This window comes from Hemicordylus capensis, chromosome 9, assembly GCF_027244095.1.
Source record: "Hemicordylus capensis ecotype Gifberg chromosome 9, rHemCap1.1.pri, whole genome shotgun sequence".
Classification (NCBI taxonomy): Eukaryota; Metazoa; Chordata; class Lepidosauria; order Squamata; family Cordylidae; genus Hemicordylus; species Hemicordylus capensis.
Window position 1 is genome coordinate 12906325 of NC_069665.1, and position 20977 is coordinate 12927301.

A 20977-nucleotide genomic window follows, 5' to 3' on the forward strand; every position below is an offset into this window, starting at 1 on the left:
TAGAAACTTTTTAATTGCTTGGCAACTGACCTAAGCAGAGTGCCTAGGCTTTGGTTCTCTTAGAGCAAGATGGGTGAGCTGGGGTGCTTGGTCACTAATGAAACCATAGATATAGCAGGCATAACGGAAATCTAATGGAACAATGAGAACAACTGGGAGATTGGTATTCCTGGATACAAACTCTACAGAAAGGACAGGGAGGTGTGGACTGGTGCTGAAGTAGCATTCTATATTAAAGAAGGGATAGAATCCAACAAGCTAGAAAATGTAGGAGGACTTGAGTCCTCCACAAATCATTATGGGTGATAATACAAGGACTGAAAGGAAATGTTTCTAGGGACGTGCTATCGCCCTCCAAATCAAAACACTGAGAGTGATCTGGAGTTGCAGAAGGAGGCGAGACAGACCTGTAATAATGGATGGCTTCAACTACCCTCACATAGACTGGGCGAATTAACATGCATGTATTGACAGAGAGGCCAAATTTCTAGACATGCTAAATGACTGTGCCTTAGAACAGTTGGCCATGGAACCAACCAGAGAGAAGAAAACCTTGGATTTAATCCTGAGTGGTGCTGAGGTCCTGTAGAACCATTGGGGAATAGTGACCATAGTGTGATCCAATTCAGCTTATATGCGAGTGGAACATTGCCAAGGAAGTCCAACCTGGACTTCAGAAGAGGACACTTCTCAAAATTGGGCTGGTAAAATGGAAGCAGAAAGGGAAAGTCAGGAGGGCCAAATCACTGCAGAAAGCATGGAACTTATTTAAAATCACAATAATAGAAGCTCAGTTGGAATGTATACCAAGAAGGAGGAAAGGTACCACCAAGTTCAGGAGGATGCCAACATGGCTAACTAGTAGAGTCACGGAAGCTGCTAAAAAAAAAAGGCAAATTCCATGCTAGGGATCATTAGGAAGGGGGTTGAAAAGAAAATGTGAATATTATACTGCCCTTATTCAAAACCATAGTGCAGCCACATTTGGAGTACTGCGAACAGTACCGTATCTTAAGAAGCTCATTGTAAAAACTGGGAAAGGTGCAGAAGAGGGCAACCAAGATGATCAAGAGCCTGGAGCACCTTCCTTATGAGGCAAGCATCTGGGGCTTTTTAGACTGGAAAAGAGGCGACTACAGGGAGACATGATAGTGGTGAATAAAATTATGCATGGAGTAAAGAGAGTGGACAAAGAGAAATGTTTTCCCTTCTCTCACAGCACTAGAACTGGGGATCATCCCATGAAACTGAAGGCCATGAAATTTAGGACCAACAAAAGGAAGTACCTTTCCACACAGCACATAATTAATCTATGGAATTATCTTCCATGGGATGTGGTGATGGCCACAAGCTTGGGGGGCTTTAAAAGGGGCTGGGCAACTTCGCGGGGGACAGGTCTATCTATCAGATCTATCAGATCTTTCAGCCACCTCTAGCCTCAGAGGCAAGATGCCTCTAAATACCTGTTGCAAGGGAGAAACAGCATGACAGCATGCCTTCACCTCTTCCCTGTGGACTTCTCGGAGGCATCTGGTGTGTGAAACAGGATGTTGGACTAGATAGGCCGTTGGCCTGATCTAGTGGGGCTGCTCTTATGTTTTCTTTTTCAACAGAAGTATTCTGCCTTCCTCCTACAAGTAATTTCATATTTTATTATAGAGGAAAGCTCCAAAATATCTTTGGTGCTATTTACGAAACATAGTCATATGGAGCATTGTAAATCCAGTCCCATATTGCTTTTTTAGAGCCCTGGAGCTTTTGCCTGTCAAGCTGGAATGCATTCAGGCATCTGTACCTGGGCACTTCTATTCTCCCCCCCCCCCCCCCGCCACCCATATAATAGCAACCCAGTTCTATGACACATTGAATGGCTTCTCAGATATATGATTCCACTAATGAGGTCTGCTGTAATATTTCCAAATATGATTGTGGGATTACAATACATCACAGATTTATAGCCACAGTAAGACCAAGAGGACTGTATAGTTCTAGTGCTCCAAGCCAAATTTCAGTATATTCAGGGCAGATAAGTGTCCAAAACAAATTACAGGAATATAGGAAGCTGCCATATACTAAGTCAGACCATTGGTCTACCCTGTTTCCCCGAAAGTAAGACCTACCCCGAAAGTAAGACCTAGCAGCAATTTCTGATGTACCGCTAATTGCCCTAGTGCATTTTTTGGGGCTAAAATTATTATAAGACACTGTCTTATTTTCAGGGAAACACGGTATTTAGCTCAGTTTTGTCTTCACAGACTGGCAGTGGAATACCCACATAACCAGAGTTTGAAACCACATTTTCACAAGGAGGTGGAATAACTGTTTTGCTTGTCTAGGACAAAACTACCCATAAACACCACAATGAGTAAAATTAAGAAGTTCTCTCAGGCTCTTCTGTGCAGTGTTAACAACTGAAAACTGTAAATGATCAGTTACTTTGCCTTGGGCACATTGTTTACTAGTAGGCATTATGGAGCTATGGGGCTTCTGCATGAATTCTATGAAGAAAAGTGTGCCTATACCTAGTCCAGCTCTCTGTTTCACATAGTGGCCCACCAGATGCCTCTGGGAAGCCCACAGGCAAGAGGCGAGGGCACTCCTTCTTTCTTGCTGTTGCTCCTCTGCATTCAGAGGCATCGTGCCGCTGAGGCTGGAGGTGGATTCGTAGGCGTATACAAGGAGTAACTGATCCAACAGACAAAGGTCTAACCATGAACATCCAGATTAAAACTACTCTTTTCCACATGATGTGCTACATTAATTGTATTCATATGTTCAACATGTGATTGGATAGAAGAAGAAGAAATGTGCTTCTTTTCTTTCTTTCTTTCTTTTTGCATCACTTGTGAATGCGGTCTTGGGAGGGCATGTACTGCAATGTTAATGAGCACTTTTCCCAAGCCGCTGCCAGATGCTGAATGGTTTAGTTTGCTTTTATTAAGCCGTTTGGATGATGTCTTAGTTGCAGTTCTGCAACTGTCGATGCTTTTATAACATCTCATTGAGAGTCCTGTGCTGGTATTTGGAGTAAGCCTCCAGCACTCCACCCTCTATCAGTGTTGTATAATATAGCAGCTCAGTTCACTTTGCAGTGTGATTACAAAACCCATCTCGGTGAATTATGCAGCAAGCTAAATTGGTTTCCACCTTCCACCAAGCAGGAATTTTATCATGCACAAATAGTGTACAAATGTAGAAATAATGCGCATCCAGCTTATCTGAACCATGGACTATGGAAAGATTCCCCTCTTCATTCCAGCAATATCAGGCCTGCTGCTAATGGTACTGGCCGCATTACAAAAGAAGACACTAAGTGTGATGAATGCTCTTTCTTTTCTTCCTACAAAGCTTCAATTTTCTAGGGCATTATGGAAGGCTCTTCAAAATGGGAAATTAATCATTTGGGGAGGGGGAAAGCACAATTCTCAGTTTGGAATAATGCCTGAGAATGCATATCTGTCAAGTGGCTGGATAGCCTATAATCCCTATAATTTTTATTTAATAGATTTCCATTCTACAAACAAACCCTGGCCACAATCCAACATAGTTATGCTTAAATCCAGTGGCTTAACTGTGAGCACTTCTTCTGTGGCCCTTGTCTTTAGTATTATTATTTTATTATTATTACATTACATTTCTATAAAACATTTAAAACCCAGTATTAATAAATAAATAAATAAAAATAAATAAAAATAGTAAATGGCTATCACTGTAGTTTCTCTAGTGTTCTCCCTTTTAAAATTCTTCGTCTGCTTCTCCTTTACTATTTATATGTTTTACTTTTCCTCTTTACTGCTTTGGGCTCCCAAATGTGCTTTAAAATTGTATTGACAGGTGACACGTCAGGATACCAATGGGATGTGCTTCTCTGAAGATGATACAGCACAAGACACCTGCATTCAGATATCATGTGAAGCAATTTATGCCCAAATCTCCAATTCCAGCAAGTAAGGTCTCTTTATCACAAGCTTTCATTTCCTCCCTTTGGAATTTTTTTAAATGACTTTACAAGCTAATTTTATTGAGACATCAAATGATATTCAAAAGACCAAATTACTTTTGTTTTTTAAAATGTTTTATCAGGAGCAGGTGGTGGTATGCTTGGAGCAATCTACATTTCCCCTGGCATCTGTGAGAGACTCCTTCTTGTCACCTTGGAGAAGCCGCTGCCAGTCAGTGTAGACAACACTAAGCTATATGGACCAAGGGTCTGACTCGGTAGAAGGCAGCTTGATATGGTCCTAACCCATTGAAATCCCATTCACATGCTTTCTATTGACTTTCTTCACACACACCTACCCCCACCCTGGAACCAAGATTTGAAATTGGAAGGAGCAAGCTGGTAGAATATCAGGCAGAAGGTCCAGGAACTTGGATGGCTTTAAAAGGGGCTTAGACAAATTCATGGAGGACAGGTCTATCAATGGCTACTAGTCTGGTGGCTATAGGCCACCTCCAGCTTCAGAGGCAAGATGCCACAAAATACCAGTTGCAGGGGAGCAACGGCAGGAGAGGGGGCAAGCCCTCACTCCCTGCCTGTGGGCTTCTTGGAGGCATCTGGTGGGCCACAGTGTGAAACAGGATGCTGGACTAGATGGGCCTTGAGCCTGATCCAGCAGGGCTGTTCTTATGTTCTTATGAACCAGACTTGGGTGGGTTCACATGACATGCCTCATGGGAGCAAATGCAGGCAGCAACTTACTGGCAGCTGTGTGAAGCTTCTCATTGATCTCCATGTTGCTAACTAGATTGCCCATGTCTTGATTGCACTAGCATTATTCTCTCTCTCTTTATGGATTTTTGGATCCAACTTGACATTTTTTCTGCATTTATAGCAATTATGATCTGGGTCTATTGCTATTATATAACACAACTTTATTCTGATTTTACTCTTGGTAACATGTGTGTCTCATCTTGTTCTTTCAAGCTTTGGGGAGAGGCAGCATATAGAGTAAGAAACAGTAAGAAACAACTAATATAAAAACAGCATTTAGTGAAAACCTGCCCACTTGGGGCGGATTAGAACATCCACAGATTGTGACCAATTTGCCATTAAATACAGTATGATAAAACGGGAACAGATTGCATCTTACCTTCTACTGTGAATAGAACTAGCGCTTTCCTCCCCAACCCCATTCTGTTGTATATATTTTCTATTTAAGAGCTGTATAAATGCACAGTTTAAAGCAACACCCGCTGATACTGGTTATTGGTATCTTTTTGACTGGCATTGATGAGATTTTTGTCATGTATTGATGCTCCTACAGTGCAGGCAATGGGATTTCTTAGGAGGAAATCTTATTACAGGATATACTGCTGTGGTCTCCAATGGCACATTCAATCAAAAAAGGCAATCAGAAGGTCATAGACTGAAGAGTTTCTCTTCAAGGAAACCTGTTGGGCACTATAGGGAGAAATATCATACTCATAGGAGCTATTTGACTTCAGTCGCTGTGTGTGTCTAGGAACAAAGTGTGACATACTGCACATGTGTATTAGTCTAGGAACATAGGAAGCTGCCTTATACCGAGTCACACCATTGGTCCATCTAGCTCAGTATTGTCTACACCAGGGGTTCTCAGCATTGGGTACCCAGATGTTTTTGGACTTCAGCTCCCATAACCCCCAACCCCAGTGGCCTTTGGTTGGGGATTATGGGAGTTGAAGTCCAATAGGCCACTGGGGCTGGGGACTATGGGAGTTGAAATCCAAGAACATCTGGGGACCCAACATTGAGAATCCCTGGTCTACACAGACTGGCAGCGGCTTCTCCAAGGTAGCAGGCAGGAGTCTCTCTCAGCCCCATCTTGGAGATTCCAGGGAGGGAACTTGGAACCTTCTGCATGAAGATGCCCTTTACAGAAAGGCCCCATCCCCTAAGGGAAATATCTTACAGTGCTTACATGTTGTCTTCCAGCTTAGTACAACATCAGACTAGTAACACTGAATGCACAAATTGCAGTACTCAAGGGTAAGCCCTTTGGAAATAATGGGTTACTCAAATGTAATGCAATGTGTTCAAATGTTGCATTCATGCAACTTATACAAGTGGCACATATGCAATGTTACTAGACTGCCATACTCTCGTGCAGAGGTCAGTCACTCAATAACTTCATCCATAAATCAGAATGTTCATCTTTTTGCTCCAAACTAGTGACATAGATCAAATAGACTAAAATAGTATCAAATTTGGGAGATAGTAAGGCTCTACACATGAGCAGTGTGTAGAGCCTGGGAGGTTCGCTGGGGAAAGCAGTCTTAGCCCACTCTCCCTGCAGACGATCATCCACGGAAACCTGTGCAGCCGGATTGGCCACCCACACGACTACTGGCTCCATCACAGAGCTAGTAGGGGCTGCAGGGATCGAGGGCTGCCTGACCTCTGGAAGTCCCAGAATGCCCTGCACGAATGCATGGGGCATCCTTAGGAGACCCCCAAGTCCTGGAGGCTTGTTTTAGCCTCCCGGTGGGGGTCTCCTCGCAAGTTGCCGCGGCACGGAGCCGTGCTGTGGCAACTCACGATCGAGCTCTGCTAACCTCATTTAAGGGGAGGGCTACTTTGGTGGGCTTGCCACCAGAGAACCACCGTGCTCGCCCATGAGACAGATGGTTCTCACAATGGGGGGGGGGAAACGGGCTGGGCTCCTTTAGCCTGGTTTTCCCCCTCACTGTGACCTGAAGGAGCAAAAGATATCCATATCGACCCAATGTTTCTAGTTTTCGCTGGCAGGTCCTTCTTTCAGGAATCTGTCCCGGAGCAACTGCTGAGTATGTCTCAAAACTATGCAACCACATTGGTGAGATGCTTCCTCCATTGGAAATACCTGAGGCAATGTGCCATTGTGTTTGAGCATTTTCATACTGGAGCAGAAAAGTCCCATTCTGCAACAGCAATGGAGCGGGACCTGTCGAGCACCTGCTTTGTGTGCACAATGCCCCAGATACATTCTCTGGCATCACACATCTGAGTAAACAATACTGAGCTAGATGGACCAACAGTGATTCAGTATATGGCAGCTTGCTATGTACCTATGTCCTATAGGCCAGGGCTGCTCAGCTTTGGCCCTTCTGCAGATGTTGGCCTACAACTTCCATAATTCTTGGCCATTGGCCACTGTGCCTGGGGATTATGGGAGCTGCAGTCCAAAAACAGCTGGGGGGGAGGCTAAGAGGAAGAGATCTGGTCCAAGAGGAAGAGAGTTGGTCTTGTGGTAGCAAGCATGACGTGTCCCCTTAGCTAAGCAGGGTCTGCCCTGGTTACATATGAATGGGAGACAAGATGTGTGAGCGCTATAAGATATTCCCCTCCGGGGATGGAGCCACTCTGGAAAGAGCATATAGGTTCCAAGTTCTTTCCCTGGCATCTCCAAGATAGGGCTAAGAGAGATTCCTGCCTGCAACCTTGGAGAAGCCGCTGCCAGTCTGTGTAGACAATACTGAGCGAGATGAACCTACGGTCTGACTCAGTATATGGCAGCTTCCTATGTTCCTAAACTGAGCAGGCCTGCTATAGGCAGAGTTTAAGACACACCCATGTTTCGCTGGTTTGTTAGGGTCCCCCCCCCCCGGTTTGGGCTTGAAAAAAATTTTTTTTTAATGCTGACATGCTGCACAACGGTACATCAGCGTGTGTGCAAATGATGTTACACAAGAGTAAGCTCCTTTTCCAATGGGGTTAGTCTTGCATAATGTCATTTGCACCATTTCTGCATCTGTGCAATTTGTGTACATGCCTGTGACCTTCACACAGTGGGTCAGCCACTACCATCTAGTATTTTCTAGGAAATGTGCTTGTTCTGTACAGAGCTCCATGGATGTCAAAGACTGCTCCATTCAGGGCAGTGGAGAAATAGCCTCCATGATAGGACTGGGAAACAAACAAGGCTCTGGCAGGTACTGACTACTTCTAGCCAATCTTAGCCAATTGCCATTTTTTGTTTGTTGCTTGCTGGTCCTACTAAATCAACAGGAAATACATGTAATGGCCAAAGCCAAGTCATCCACTGATTAATAATGAAAAAGCTTAGAAGAAACTGCAGCTATCAGTGAATTAAGGTATTCACAGGTAATGATCTCTGTAAGATGCAGATAAAACAAAAAGAAACTGTGATCACAAAGAAGTTATTTATAAAAATATATTTCCACAAAATAGGAAACAATACAGGAGTTGTTGTTGTTTTCTGAACACAATACATGGAGTAAATAAACAAAACAATAGCATCAAAACAAAATAGAAAAAAGTAAAAATGATTTGCATGTAATACGCAATCTTATTTTACAATTGCTACCTCTAAATGATAAGTTTGCATTACAAATTGAGGATGTCACCAGCTTCTAAGTGCTGTTCTTTCCGTGAGCAAGATCCCTGTGCATAACCATGAATATACTAGGGGTGGAAAAGGCTAAGAACATAAGCAGGAAAATTATGTACACACTGGTTTCTCTTCTAATACAGTGGAGAACTATAACCGTGTTTTACTTTATGGTGCAATGTGTGGAATTTTCAAAGTCTAGAGTTTTTAAATATTCACATGAACCAGGTTGCTTCCAGCTGTTTGTGCTTGTATTGAAACACCAGTTACAAAATGAAGAAAATATAAAGCAGTCCAATATTTCTTTTCCTTTCTCTTCCAGGAACATTTTCACCCTGCCAGCATTAGCTCCTTTACTGCTAATGTTCCTCATGTATGTTTTCAAAATGTACATTTCATTCAACATTGAATGGATTCTAACCTTTTATCAATGGATATAATCCAGACGGTTCCCTTTCCTTAGACCCTTATCACTAACCGATCATAATAAATAAAAGCAGTAATGGACAACAATAAAATATTTATTTCAAGGATTAAACAAATAAATTTGTTCTTTAGCAATAAAGTCACCTTTTGTTTCATATGTGTGAGTCCATTCTCTTTCACAGGTTGTTTCTTTCCTTATAGAAGACAATGTAGATGATAGGAGCATGATTCTTCTAGAAAACAATCCATTTTTTTTAAAGAGTAGAGAACTAGGGATCCCTTCCCTACTCTTGAACTGTTGCACAATGACAGATTTTGAGTCCCGTCAATAGAATAGAAACATGTGGATATTTTAAGGCTTGACACAATACTTAGAGATGATATTCAGTCTGTGGTTTTGTGGCCAACAATTACCCTATGTACAACTTAATGTCACTGCACAGTTGAGGCCAAAATAGACTTTATCAATGCTCCTTTTTATTCAGCATTGCAAAGACGACCAGATATTGCTTTAAACATTCTGTTTTTGTTTGTTTGTAGCGGGATCTTGGTTGGCAACGTGTAAATAAACCATTAGCTCTAAATGTATTGTCAGTAGATACTCTTCATCAGCAATGTTCCGCCTAAGTCCATTATGTAGAAAAGCACCTTCTCAATTTCATTTCTGTGAGTTTGTTGAGGACAATCAAAGATCCAAACCCCCGTCTTCAGAGTGGTCATGTGAATATAGAATATCCAAATACTTCTAGACACTCTACGTACTTAACTTCACACTCCACAAGACTCAGACCTCCTAACATATATTTTTTTTTAATTTATGTACTCTTTTTTTTTTGGTTCAACATTACAATGTAGTTGATTTTATAGATGACTGGCGCTAAAGTTGCCCCTAAAACAAAAAGCCACATTAGTTATAACTAACAACAGTGGCCCTAGAATATTACATCAGTGTTCGAGTCAAGAGTGAAAAAAAAGAGAGTTTGTAATCCACTGTCAAGTTTCTTTGTCGCTTTCGCCCACTGAGTAAAGTTCCCCAAGTCTTTTAAAGCGGGGCCCCCATTCACTGAGGTAGTCAAAATTCTGGTCTGAGTCTGATGTTGAAGATTCTAAAGAGCTCAGGGAACCCGCGACTGAGCCTCTTCCCTCATACCCATAAATCTGAATTGAGTCATATGGAGGAGCTGTGGGGTCATTATCAGCTTCGTGGAGCCTTACGTTGATAAATTCGTCAACATCAACACCATTTGGAACAGGTGCTAAGCCCTGTCTGGGCATAAACTGAAGATCAGGCTTAATATCCTTGCGGGGCAAAAATCCATTTATCCCATCAGGGTTCTGCAATGTCGCAATGTCAAAGGCTTCTGTATCTTCTTCACCACCCCCTTCGTCATCGTAACGGATGATGTTTTCCCTGACATCTTCATCGTCTTTGATAATAAGAGGCTCATTTTTATGTCTCCTCAGTGTGACAAACAGGACCACGATGACTGCAAAGGAAACATCACAAGCAGATCAGCCTTTGAAAGCATCTCTTAATAGCAGAAGCACATTTTCCTGAAGGGTAACAATCTATTTATTTCTAAGAGGTGTGGATAAAACCTCAGAAAGAAGGGAAATGATACCCGATTACAGATGTAGTTAAGACATTGAGGCTATTCCCATGATTGCCCCAAAGCGGGCTAAGGGAGCCCAGCCCGCTTTGGGGCGATCGTGTGGGTGATCGTGTGGGTGATTGTGTGCTGCAACCAGCTCCTGGCAGCTAGCCTCACTCTGTTAGGGTTAGCGATCACTCCATTAACCTTGTTGTGTGTTTTTTGCTCATGTGTCGCTGCAGCATGCGGCGGCACATGAGTAGACCCCCCGACTAGGAGGTTGAAAGCAGCTTCCTGGGCTCAGGGGTCTCTCCAGGATGCCCCGCGTGCTCGTGTAGGGCATCCTGGAACTTCCGCGGGCTGCGTTGCCCCTGATCCCCTCAGCCCCGGCCGGATCCGTGACGGAGCCGGCAGCCATGTGGGTGGCCCATCTGGCTACCCAGCTACGAGCAGCTGCTGAGGCGCTTCACACCACACGCTTCATACCTGTTGTGTGAAGCACCTCATTGCCATACTGGTTCAGACCAAGGTTCCATCGGTCCCGTATTCTGTTTTTAACAGCCAGCTATGTCTGGGAAGGTGACAAACAGAACATGAAGCTTACAAATAGCCTCCCTCTGTTTTGTATTGCACTATCTACCATTCAGATGTATACTGCCTCTAGAAGTTCAATTCAGCTAATAGATTTCAATTCATCTAATAGATAATTCAAGCTAATAGATTTATACTCCACGGATTTATCGAATCCTTCTTTACGACCATTTAAGGTACTTTTGTCACAGTGAACAGGGGTGTTCCAAGACAGTTTGCTGCCTGGGGCAAAGGACAACATGATGCCCCCCCCCCAGCTGTAGGCCAGTGCTCAGCATTTTCAGGCCATGCTGCCAAGGCAGTGGTGTTGGGCCACAGACACTCGGCTTATGCCACTAGCTCATGTTTCGGCGGTGGGGTGGGGGAGAAGGGAATGAACTCCCCATGTGGGGTGAGGAAGGGTGAAGACTGCAAACAGCCGGGAAGGCCTGTGGCCTGGCACTCCCCACCCTCTGCACCCCTGAGACAATCACCTTGCCTCGTGGAAGGGTTCCTCCAGGCAATGAATTCCAAATATTAAGGATATGTTATGAGGGGAAATACTTTCTTTAGTCAGTCCTAAAGTTATTTGCAGTTCTATACGGGGGGCCTCATTATCCATGGGGGTTCTGTTCCTATGCTGTGGGAACGGAACCACCGTGGATAATGGGGTCCACCTGTGTAGAAACTGTATAACAAAACCGTGGATTGAGTCTATGGGAACTCAGTAACTCAGTAATTGAGTCTATGGGAACTCAGGGTTAGGTTCCCAAAAAAAACACCAACCATGCACCAAGCGAGTCAAATAAAGTGCCCTACCATGCTCCGTGGGTCTCCTGGCATCCAGCAATGCCCCCCAAATGCCCCCAAGTCCAAAACAGTCCCCCAAATAGCAGATATTCTCCATTTCTTTGCTGAAATGAGCCACAAAATGGCTCCTGCGGACAATATGGTGGCTGGAAGTAACCTCCGCAGTCTCCTCTAGGAGCTGCAGACATGTAGGTTTTAACCCTTTCATATCTGTGGATATTGAAACTCTGTGTCAATTAGACACCTGTGAATGTGTGAAACCATGGATACAGAATCCACTGTGAGACTCCCAGGGGACAAGGTGGGCTCCTAGCCCTTCATAAACTCCAGAATGATTGGGTAAGTACACAAAATGGCCAGCCTCAGGAACAGCCAGGGGAGGAGGTTAGTTTGTCACCAGAGTCCTCCTCCTGGTTTACCTTATTCAGCCAGTGCCCTCTCCTGGAGAACTCCTGGCTCCCATACTCAGAAGCAGCTCGTCATCATCAGCTGCCTTGTCTTTAAATACCCCAGTGCAGAGCTGACAGGGCTTAAAGCCTACTTCCAGCCCCGCCCCCTTCCTGACCTGGCTTCCCGTTTCTTGCCCCACACAACCTAGCAGTCTCCCTAGAGCTGTTTCCAGCAGCTCTCCCTGCAATGCCTTCTCAACCCCACTAGGATCCAACCAGCCTGGGCCCTTCTCATCCCTACCATCCCCTGAAGGGAACGAAAGCCCCACAGGAGGGATGCCATGCCCTTCTCCAGACTCCACACGGCCACCCAAGCAACCAGGTAACATGGCACCGTGACATCCACTTATAACAAGGTTATCCTGTATATGATGAAACAATCAAATGGACAGTACTGTTTGACTAGCCTTTCTTCTCAACTCACTTTAATTTCTGATTTTCCCCTTGAGGTAAATGTTTAACAGTCTCTTGACACAATGTTGCTTCTTAAACATGGAATGATGCCCACTATGCCTGGGCAGCTAGCCCCCTGCCTTCCTCGAGGGGAAAGCACAATTCCCCTCAATGGAGGGAGGAGCTCGATGTCTATAACGTTTTGTGCTTGCATGGCCACATCCTTCAGTGAAGTGAATGGGCACAAGTAGCTCGGAGCTAGGCAACAAACGGCTGTCAGCAATTGAGCCGAGGAGCCGTGGAGCCGAGCAGCAAAGCAAAAGGGCTCAATTGTCATACTCAAGCCACCGAATGGCACAGCAGGGAAATAACTTGACTAGCAAGTCAGATGTTGCTGGTTTGAATCCCTGCTGGTATGTTTCCCAGACTATGGGAAACACCTATATCAGGCAGCAGCGATATGGGAATATGCGGAAAGGCATCATCTCATACTGCGTTGGAGGAGTCAATGGTAAACCCCTCCTGTATACCAAAGACAACCAGAGGGTTCTGTGGTCACCAGGAGTCGACACTGACTTGATGGCACCCTTTACTTTTACCTTTTTAGGTTCTGTTTCTGTCATGTTCAAGTGCAACATGGCTATTTGCCAGCTAGTCTATTTGTGAAACATCAGCCATGGTTAGAGCTGTGGTGCTGGTGGTGGTGGTGGTGGTGGTGGTGGTGATGATGATGATGATGATGATGATGATGATGATGATGATGAAGATGACATTATGCATTCGGTGAATTCAACAATTGCTCGCTTTAAAAAATCTATTCCTAGCAATCCCAATTTTAAGCACATTGGTTTGAAAGTCATAACCAATCAATTGGACCAGTTAACAACTCATTTGCTCAGTAATACCTCCCCTGCTGAATTGGCAAAGAGGCACCTTTTAATGTGGTGATTCTCTTTATATAGCAGGGGGAGAGTAACTGGCCCTATCCACCCCCAAAACAGTACCTCCAGTGACTGTTGCTGGTGTCTATCTTACCTTTCTTTTTAGATTGTGAGCCCTTTGGGGACAGGGAGCCATCTTATTATTTATTCTTTCTCTATGTAAACTGCCCTGAGCCATTTTTGGAAGGGTGGTACAGAAATCAAATAAATAAATAAATAAATAAATAAATAAATAAATAAATAAATAAATCATTGCATTCAAGCTTTACTTCATTAACAGCTACTCCCACATGTGACGAGAAGTTCTCTAAGCCAGGAAGAGCAATACCCAAACTTCTGGTATGTTGACAGAAATTCAGCTTGTGTCTTCTGCAAAGCCAAAGGGGTTCCTCCCCCGACCCCCAGGTTCCTGCTATCTGATCCTTCTAACAGATATTGGGGATGAAACCTGAGAGCTTCTGCATGCAAATTTCTGAGCTATTGCCCTTCCCCATTTGGGAGCTATGACCCCTCCCCATTTGGAATTTTTCCCGATGGTCAGAGGAATACATACCTAGCAGCAAAATGATGCAGGCTAGTATTGCTATTAAAGCTCCCATGCTGAGACCAATAGGGAGTACATATGCTTCAGCATTGCAGGATTGAGCAATACCCTCACTGCTGCAACCACAGACCTTAATAGTGAGGGTGCTGGTGCTGCTCATTGGCGGATTCCCACTATCACTGATTATGATTGGAAGAAGGTAGACTTCTTGCTTCTGGCGGCTGAATCCATTCCGTTTTGTCAAAATATTAAGGGTGTTATCTGGAAGTGAAAAAATATATATATTTAAAGACGGTAGAAAACAAAACTAGCTTGTTCTAGAACTGAGCTAAAACCACATGCCTCATTTTGTGATTTTTTTTTTAGGACATAGAAAAGTGCCATTTTTGACTCTTGAGGTGAATGCTGTTCTCCCACCATTTCCCCTCGTTTGTCTCAGTCATCCTTCATGTCATCTCATCCTATTGGGTGTGGTGACTCACATTAAATTTTCCATGACACCTGGATGCTACCTCGGACACAAGGACCAATACTCGTAAATACTCATGCAGCCTATCCCATCACCAGGGCCCTTTCCAGATTAGACCCTGCAAGAGGGCCGCAACGTATCTCCAAAGTGTGCTTCTGCACTTCCTGTGTTGTAACACCGCAGTCCCAACGCTGACAGCAGGGTGCTGTTCACATTTCTGATGCCTTGTTTCGGATTTAATTGCTGCTATAACATTTTTAACGTATGTCCGGCATAAACAGGTTACTGTATTTTCCGGTTGTTAGTATTTGCGAGACTGATCCCCCTGCTGGGTGCTTTGCTATTTGTTTTGGATGTGATTTGCCCGAGCCGATGCATTTTGCTGCTGTTACGCGGGTAATCAAGAAAGTGCCCAGTAGGATCAAATGGCAACAAATGACTTTCAGCAATACTTGAGAGAACTACACACACACACACACACACACACACACACACACACACACACACGGAAACATTATCAACCTTAGAGAAAAAAGGATCCACAAAATAAATCCCTTTTGTTCTTAGGTCATTTAGCAGAATATCTACCTTAAGGAGAACACAAACTGACACACAATTGGATCTGCAACAGAACCTGTGTTAAAAAAAATTAAATATTGACACACAAGTTGGGAAGTCATACCATGAGGCTGTTCACACGCACAGCCAAGAGTGGGCCAAGGCAGCGAAGCCTGCTCTTGCCTGCACATGTGAACCCGTGGCAGTCGCGTAGCCGAGTAGCTGCTGTTGGCGGCATGGAGGCAAACCCACCAAAGAGCCCTGCCTCTTGACCAGCCCCATTTTTTTTGAGGGGGGGTGGAGACTGTGGGGCTCCCGACCGGCATCAGGTTGAAATCCCCATAATGCACCGCGTGTTCACACATTATGGGAATCCTCATAATGCACTCATAAAGCAGTTCGGGGTGTGGACAACATGTCCTGGCCACCCGACCCTCCACGCTGCCGGAGAAGACCCCTGGCTTCTCTGGCAGCAGAATAGAGCCACTGCTTTCAATGGTGTGTCTTTGTGTATTAGCAAGTGTATTTAGGAATCTGAGAAGTGGGACATGAAGACATCAGCCTCCTCTGTTGTTTGCCTTGGGTGGTCCTCCATGTAAAGAAGCTCACTGCATATAGTCAAAATCAAAGTTCATTATTACGGTCCTTGACCAATAAGAAAAAAACACAATAGCTTCCAATCACAGGTTGAAAACTGAAATCTCACTTGGAGAGAGCTTGAATAAATTATTGATGTATCTTACATGCAGCTGCACAGAACTTAGAAACATTTAATGTTATTTCTGGATGATTATCCAATAACAAAAAATAAGTAAGACTCTTCAGTATGTCCTATAAAGGAAGGTAATAAGGGGAGAATTGGGGTTCCTCTAAGACTTCCTCCCCAATGTCTCAACTGTCCTTCCACCATCTGGACAGAACTGAACTGTAGGTGATTTTATAGAAACACCTTTATAAAAATGCTGAAGGGAGGACATCAAATCTTGCCAATGAGAAAGCTCTGTGGTAGTTAGGAGTAGAAAAAAGAGTAAGAAGGATAAGAAGGGTAGCCCACTTATTCTCTATTCACCCACATCCAAGCATGGACAGAAATTGAGACCAAGGACCGAGAGGAAACATATCGCCACCATGACTAGTGGCTATTGGTAGACTTATCCTCCATGAATGTGTCTAATATCCTTTTAAAGCCACTTAGGCTAGTGACCAACACCACAAACTTTGCCAGTGTATTCATAGAATAATTATGTCCTTCCTTTTGTTTTTCCTGAATTTTCTGCCAATCAATTACATTACTGTAAACTCTGGTGTTATATATTGAGGTGCTACACAAAATCTGCGTGTAGAGCCTGGGAGGGTTCTGCAGGAAGAGCAGGCTTAGCCCACTCTCTCTGCAGACGAGAAGTCGTGCAGCCCTGGGCAGCCGGATTGGCCACCCACACTACTACCAGTTCCGTCACGGAGCAGGTGGGGCTGTGGGGATCAGGGGCCACTCAGCCCCAGGAAGTCCCAGGATGCCGCACGCAAGTGCATGGGGCATTCTCGGAGGATCCCCGATACTGGGAGGCTGCTTGTAGCCTCCTGGTTGAGGGTCTACTCATGTGTCACTGTGTGCTGCAGTGCAGCACCGGGCTTGCCAATGAGCCCCGTGGTTCCCACGATCACTGGAAAGCCGGGCTAAGCTCCCTTGGCCCGGCTTTCCAGTGATCTTGGGAATAGCCTCATTGTCGTAAATCTCGTGGCAGGGGCTGTAGTGACAGGATTTACAATCCCTTCAGCTCTACTTCTGTGAGTCAAATAGAAATTCTGGAGATAAGAGTAGCAGCTTAGCTGCACGAACAAAAGCAAAGAATGACTCACAAAGATAAAGTAGTATAAACAAAATAAAGTCCCTTGAAACTAAACTAGGTACCCCCCTCTACGATAACTGAGTAATAACTAAAATGAAGGAGCAAGGAATGAACAGAACAAGGACAGGCTGAAACAAGAAAGGTTGAATGATTCTAAGTACGAGGAACACTGTCTGCGGAAGGTAATGTTGCTGACAGTACTGTCCCAGGAACAGCGTCTGCTTAATATAGGGCTCAAGATAACCGCAGCCAATCAGGCTTTCCTGACTCAGCATTTCTATTTCCTCTCCTGTGAGATCTTGCGCCTGCGTGTCTCCCACTGAGCCTTTCTCTGGAGACGTCTTCTTAACACAAGTGAAATTCCAGCTTCCTCCTGATCAGTCTCCTCAGCCCTCATCTCTGCCAGCTGTCCAGATTCCTCTGAATGCTGCCGTTCAACCTCAGCTTCAGAGTCAGTTCTCACAGCCAAATCCTCCTGCTGTGCTTCTGAGCATGCTCTCCCAACCAAGACCTCCCGCTCCTCCTCTGACTCTTCTGACTCAGAGGTCTGGGCCATGACACTCATTGTATGTGTGTGGTGGTGGGGATCTGACCTATCCACTTTCCCCACATGATGCTCATGTTTATAAAGGTTGATCACTCCCTCCCTTAGGTGCTTTGATTTAAACCTTGCCCCATCACACAGTGAGGGCAGAGTCATATTTGTGTGAGAGAGCAATTTGTGCCAATGATACTACAGCGGCACAGGCACTGTGGCTGGCAGTGGATTCTGGGTCAGTGATTATTTTTTGGCCATCTTTGGATGGTTTTTGGCAAAATGTGTTGTATTGTTGGGAGGAACGGAGTGTGATTCTGTTCTGCAGTGTTTTTTCTTCAAGGTAGAGTTGCAAAATGTATGCACTCTGCTGGTTTTATCCATAGGGAACAATGGTGAACTCAAATCACCCCACTATCCCCCATGGATAGGTTGTAGGGACACCAAAGTGGGTTGAGCGGTATGGCATGATGGGTGCTACCTACCCTACCACCCAACCCACAAAAGAAATGGGCAAGTGGGCAAGCTATTGATTTTGATAAACCTAAACTCCCATAGGATCCTATGGTTTTTTAAAAAGAAAGTTTAAAAAAATCACATGCTTGCCCATTTCTTTTGGGGGTTGGGTGGTAGGTAGCACCCATCATGTCCTACCACCCAACCCATTTTGGTGCCCCTATGACCCACCCATGGGGGACAATGGGATGATTTGTGTCCCCCCATCATTAACTGATAATTCCTTCTGTTTTTACATCATGACGCTTTACCTTTTACTCACAGCTCAAGGGCACAGTTGACATCACTAAGCCAATCACCATTTAACCTGCACAATAGCTGAAGTTACAGAGGCCTGACTTCCACTTAAAATACCGGCAATGCTTCAAACTCTGGCCCAGAGTAAATGTTGGTTCTGTTTAATATAACCCACTATGTGTTAGTAACAAATCAGATTACTAAAGATCTTACAGGTAATTACTCAATTCACTCTCCCACAAACATAATATATAAGATTTTTGTATTACATTAAGTAACCCTAGATTACTGGCACCCAACATCCCAAACGCCCCCTTTCTTCTATTAGCAATTCAGTGTGTGTCAGAATGCACTGCAGAAATGTAACAATTTGATTCATTTGCATACTTAATGAGTCACTGGAGTTCTTTATGGCTTCAGTCAGAAGACTATTTTGAGTCATACTGTCATGCATGTGTACAGCATGCCAATTCAGATTAACATATTTCATTTCTTCAACTAAAATAAGAGAAAGGGAAAACAAATTCTATTCTTCAAGACCTATGACAGCCCAACAACAACTAGGGCTTAACTAGGGATTCCACTGCCTCCCTTTTCCATTGATTTTTTTGGTTCTAGTTTCTTTCTCTTGAGTTCCAGGAGGAGAGCTGGTCTTGTGGTAGCAAGCATGACTTGTCCCCTTAGCTAAGCAGAGTCCACCCTGGTTGCTTATGAATGGGAGACATGATGTGTGAGCACTGTAAGAGATTCCCCTTAGGGGATGGAGCTGCTCTGGGAAGAGCATCTAGGTTTCAAGTTCCCTCCCTGGCAGCATCTCCAAGATAGGGCTGAGAGAGATTCCTGTCTGAAACCTTGGAGAAGCTTCTGCCAGTCTGTGTAGACAATACTGAGCTAGATCAACCAATGGACTGACTTGGTAGAAGGCAGCTTCCTATGTTCCTGTGAGGCAGCCTCTGGAAACCAGGGGCACACCTAGGTAATAATGGTGCCTGGACCACTCCCATGGTGAGCCACCTCCCCCATCATGAGGCCCCCCTAAACCTACTCTGAGGGGGCCTCCTGCCATCCTGAACTTCTGTGTGTTTTTTTAAAAACAAATTTCAGCCGCCACATGGCTAAGGGGTGGCTGCCGGAGGTGAGCCCAGCAATCTCCTCCACCCCCCGGCAGTGGCTAGAGAGCACTGAGCCTGTACGTTTGCCCCAGCAACTCTTACTAACTGCAAGGCGTGCCTGTGCAGTTGAGATCTGCAAGCATGTGAAGTCACTCCGGCCACCCCTCAGCTGCATGGCAGCTGGATTTTTTAAAAAAATGAAGGTTCGGCATAGCAGGACAGCGGCGTGGCGGACAGGGGGTGGCTCCAGGAGGCCCTCCAGCCATTTGGAACAGGGATTCTCAATGGTGGGAGTCCAGATGTTTTTGGACTTCAACTCCCACAATCCCCAGTCCCAGTGGCCTTTGGTTCGGGATTATGGGAGTTGAAGTCCAAAAATATCTGGGAACCCAATGTTGAGAATCCCTGATTTGGAGGCTCCTCGGACCTTGGAGGCCATGGGCTGGAGCACCTCTGCTGGAGACTGTTAGGAAAATGTTTATATCTGTTCCTGTACAACAAGATCTAGTCCTTCTGGAAGCTGCAGTCCACTCAGAATTGTTCTGAGCCCTATTCACACATTGAACATCATAGCCCTATTCACACGTAGAATGGCCCTCTCCAACCCCAGCACAGCATCCTTCCAATGGCTGTTGTTCGTGTCTACCTGATGTTTCTTTTTAGACTGTGAGCCTTTGGGGACAGGGAGCCATCTGATTACATATTTATTTATTATTCTATGTAAACCACTTTGCAAACTTTTGTTGAAAAGTGGTATATAAATATTAGTAGCATAGTATCGTACAGTAATCTGTGTACAGTGAGCATATGTACAGATATGCACACATATGTAGTTATTCACTCGTGATGCTGAACTTATGTAGAATCCTAGAATTTTAGGGTTGGGAATGGTTTTTGTAAGGGTTTTTAGACCAAACTCCTGCTCAGTGCAGGAACCTGAAAACCTTCAGTGAAGGAGATCCTACCACTGCACAAGGCAGACTGTTCCCCTGTCAAACAGCTTTTAGAGTTTGGAAATCCTGCTGTGGCTACTGCTGCTACTGTTACTAGTACTACATGCATTTGAAAGAACTGTACTCAGGCTGACTTTTAAAATGAGCACATGTACAATCATTCACAGAGGCACCTTAAGTGGCGCAGCAGGGAAATGCTTGACTAACAAGCAGAAGGTTGCCGGTTCGAATAACCACTAGTATGTTTCCCAGACTATGGGAAAACACCTATATCAGGCAGCAGCGATATAGGAAGATGCTGAAAGGCATCATCTCATACTGCATGGGAGGAGGCAATGGTAAACCCCTCCTGTATCCTACCAAGTGAAAACCACATTGCTCTGTGAGTACCAGGAGTCAAAATCGACTTGATGGCACACTTTACTTTTACCGTACAGTCATTCACACAAAAACAGACACCAAAACACATATACAACATAATGTTTGAACAGAGCTCAAAATTCATGCCTCACTGCCACCTAATTTTTTCAAACTGTTAATAAAAAAACACACAACCCCAAACAGGCACTTACTCCCACTACCACCTAACAGTAGATGAACCCTCGGTATTTTACAATGAATTTTCATATATTTCTCACCCCCTCAAAATTCCATCCGCAAACCTTTTAGCACCTTTGGGAAACTGCTTCAGCATTTCCATATCAGGTCCAAGA

General features: G+C 44.5%; 1 protein-coding gene across 14 annotated transcripts in view; it reads right to left on the reverse strand.

Moving 5' to 3' along the window:
- Positions 1 to 8105: 8105 nt before the first annotated feature.
- LOC128334349 (cadherin-8) overlaps positions 8106 to 20977 on the reverse strand; it is a 374299-nt gene continuing 361427 nt past the window's right edge. For 9 of the 14 annotated variants that reach the window (XM_053271066.1, XM_053271067.1, XM_053271068.1 and 6 more), the window contains 2 exons: positions 14047 to 14298; positions 8106 to 10225 (listed from right to left, as the gene is read on the reverse strand). In XM_053271066.1, the coding sequence (XP_053127041.1) occupies positions 9732 to 10225; positions 14047 to 14298 (746 nt within the window). In that variant the 3' untranslated portion in view covers positions 8106 to 9731. Of the gene's footprint in view, positions 10226 to 14046; positions 14299 to 20977 lie in introns of those variants that run through there. The other 5 variants (XM_053271069.1, XR_008311263.1, XM_053271073.1 and 2 more) reach the window with 5 other exon arrangements.